At 37.3% G+C, this 3,011-nt stretch overlaps 1 protein-coding gene across 1 annotated transcript; it reads left to right on the top strand.

Annotated features, from left to right (window-relative positions):
• Nucleotides 1-1,743: 1,743 nt before the first annotated feature.
• LOC101962868 (olfactory receptor 6C74) lies at nucleotides 1,744-2,694 on the top strand. The gene has a single exon (XM_005329262.3). It carries the CDS (start codon nucleotides 1,756-1,758, stop codon nucleotides 2,692-2,694), a length of 939 nt encoding a protein of 312 aa, XP_005329319.2. The 5' UTR covers nucleotides 1,744-1,755.
• Nucleotides 2,695-3,011: the final 317 nt, after the last annotated feature.

Raw genomic sequence — 3,011 nt, forward strand, 5'->3', positions numbered from 1 at the left:
GGGTGAGCCACTCTAGTTGACAGGGAACTAGCCAAAAGGGTCCATGAACAAGGAAATTTGACCTTGGTTGTCTTCTCCTGAGTCTCTTTTGGTATGGACCAACAATGAACCAAGTTAGATGTTATTGATGGATTATGTCATCATGCCCCATACAAAATAAATATGTCCCAGAGTGACTGAATATGCACCATAGAATGAATATAAATATGTTCAAGAATTCTAAATAGCTGTACTCACAAATACTTGTACAGGTTCTAGGCATTTATTACTGTCTTCATGCTCTAGGATTTATCAGCCAGGTTGCCATAGGGAAAACTGTAACAATGTTCCACTGATGGTAATTTCTGTCTTCCTTTAAATTAATTAGCCTTAATAAATTTGAATTGATTGAGACATAAGTGATCCATTGATTGTTTTATAGGTCAAGTATGGGTAGATCTCACTTAAGAGTATTTTTCCCTCCTTTTCCTTTACTTTAGCCTAGGAAAAAGATCCTGGTTTGTTGGAAGTTAAAAGCAGCTCATCATTGAAGAAGCTGTGTTTCCAGTGAGCTACTTGTTGGTGAGTATTGACCATGGGATGATTTATAATCTAATGTATTAAGTATTTAAACCAATGACTAGTTATGATTAAGTTATTATTGTGGGCCATACATAATTAAAGCAACAGGTTTGGACAAATCAAAGAATTATATCAAACATGATTTAATTATAGTGACTTATTCATTAGATCCTAATTTACAACAGTTGTCTAGACCCATTTCACCATATTGGATATCACTTCATCTGCTCTCTAGCTAAGTAGTGGCTTAAAAATATTAATGTTCCTCTCCTGATTGCTAGGAGCATCTAGGTGTGATTCCATATATACAAGAATCCTCCATTGTAACAATGATGTTCACAGAAAAAGAAATGTTTAAGGGCAAGTTAATAAATGCCTTGACTGATAGCAGAAGGAAATACTTCCGTTCTATGAGGTTGGTAGGATGAGAGGAACACTGATTTGCCTCCTATATTATTCATTGAGCTTTAACGATAAGGTTATACAAACATTTCCCGCATCTTTAGACATAGTTTTTAAAAATCTGTGTACAGGGTAATTATGAGATTCTATACTTGTGAGCTTTCTCACACACTCATGGGGCTTGGTTAAAGAACTCAGGCTAATCAGATTTCAGAAAAATAACTGGGTAGGAACATGGCAACAGAACCTAGATTTTTATCCGATTTTGGAGTACTGCAGTCATTGCATAGAACTTCATAGAATGCATATCCCAAATGAAATATAGAAACTAATATTGTAACACCCTGAAAGAATATTTTCTGTGGGGTATTTGCCTTTGATGTTATCTATTAGTCATATATTTTGTCACACACAAAAATAATGATTTTCATGTTGCCTTTTGTTATCTTATAAAGTATTTCCAAAAATACTGTTTTCCAGAAAAGTTACGTTGTTTATCAAACTTATTCCCCAAAACAACAAAACTAAAATGAAAATGCCCCCAAAATAAATTTTGAAGATCTACAATTTAACAATGGGAAAAGTTCAATATAATTTGTAATAAACTATTTAAAAAATAGAAAACAAGACCTCATTCAGAATAGTAACCACAAGCAGTTTGTATTTGTTTGTTTTTTGTTTTTGTTTTGATTTGACAGTGACTGTCAATTAAATTCTTTCTTGTTGGGTGGTAGTATTTTCTGTTTAACAGGTCAAAGAAGGTTGATGACAGACAGAAAACTGGAGATAACCATGGGGTTTAGAAATGAGACAACCATGTCAGAGTTCACCTTGTTGGGGTTTCCTGCAGTCCAGCATCTGGGAAAGATCCTCTTCCTGGTGCACCTGCTGGCATACCTAGCCTCAGTCACAGGAAACATGTTTATAATCACCATCACCTGGACTGACCATCGCCTTCAAACACCTATGTACTTCTTCCTCAGCAGTTTCTCTTTCTGTGAATTCTGTTTCATCACCACAGTTATTCCTAAATTGCTGTCCATCTTTCTTTTAGGACAGCAAACAATTAATTTTACATCTTGTCTCACACAAGCCTTTTCTTTTTTATTTCTTGGGTCAACAATTTTCTTCCTCATGACTGTGATGTCCTTGGATCGATACCTGGCCATCTGCAAGCCTCTACACTACCCAACTATCATGAGCCTGAAGGTTTGTTTCCTTCTGGTGTTTTTCTGCTACACTTTGTCCTTCATTTTTATCGCTGGTGTGATCCTGAAGGTTTCCCAGTTATCCTTTTATGGCTCCAACATCATATCTCATTTCTTCTGTGACTTAGGCTCCTTGATCCATCTCTCCTGTTCTGAGACCAGATCTGTTGAAATACTGGCCTTTGGTATAGCTTTGTTTATCCTTTTTACATCTCTCATTATAACCATCATTGCATACAGCAACATAGTAGTCACAATCATGCATCTTCCATCAGCCAAGGATCGACAAAGAGCTTTCTCCACCTGCTCTTCTCACCTCTTGGTCCTCTCACTGATGTATGGCAGTTGTGTCTTCATATATGTAAAACCAAAGCAAGCGAGCAGGCTGGACTCCAACAGGGAGGCTGCTCTTGTGAACACAGTGGTGACCCCACTACTGAACCCTGTGATTTACACCCTGCGTAATAAACAGGTCCACCAGGCTATGAGGGATGCTCTGTCCAGGGTGAAATTGCAGAAATAGGATCAGAGAGCTTTGTGGGGAAGCTAATCTTGTTCATCTACTTCAACTTCCCACTATGGTGTAAGTCTCCTCTACTAGAATTCCTACATGTAGTGATCTAGCTTATGTGAACTTTCACCTAGATGGATGCTGCCTGATCTTGCAACTTCTTTGATTGTATAACGTTAGTTCCCTATATTGTGCTGAACAGTATGTTCCTTACTGTTCTTCCCATTGGTCTTGAGTAAGTTCAAGTCAGACAACATTTACGGTGAGGCTAACATGTACAAATCAAATCACTGATCTTCCACATCTGTGTGTTCTCTCTCTATACATTC

The sequence above is a fragment of the Ictidomys tridecemlineatus genome, chromosome 1 (assembly GCF_052094955.1).
Source record: "Ictidomys tridecemlineatus isolate mIctTri1 chromosome 1, mIctTri1.hap1, whole genome shotgun sequence".
In the NCBI taxonomy this organism is placed as follows: Eukaryota; Metazoa; Chordata; class Mammalia; order Rodentia; family Sciuridae; genus Ictidomys; species Ictidomys tridecemlineatus.

Excerpts from the sequence above, each read along its gene's own strand:
- LOC101962868 (XM_005329262.3), top strand. The coding sequence starts at position 1,756 with ATGGGGTTTAGAAATGAGACAACCATGTCAGAGTTCACCTTGTTGGGG.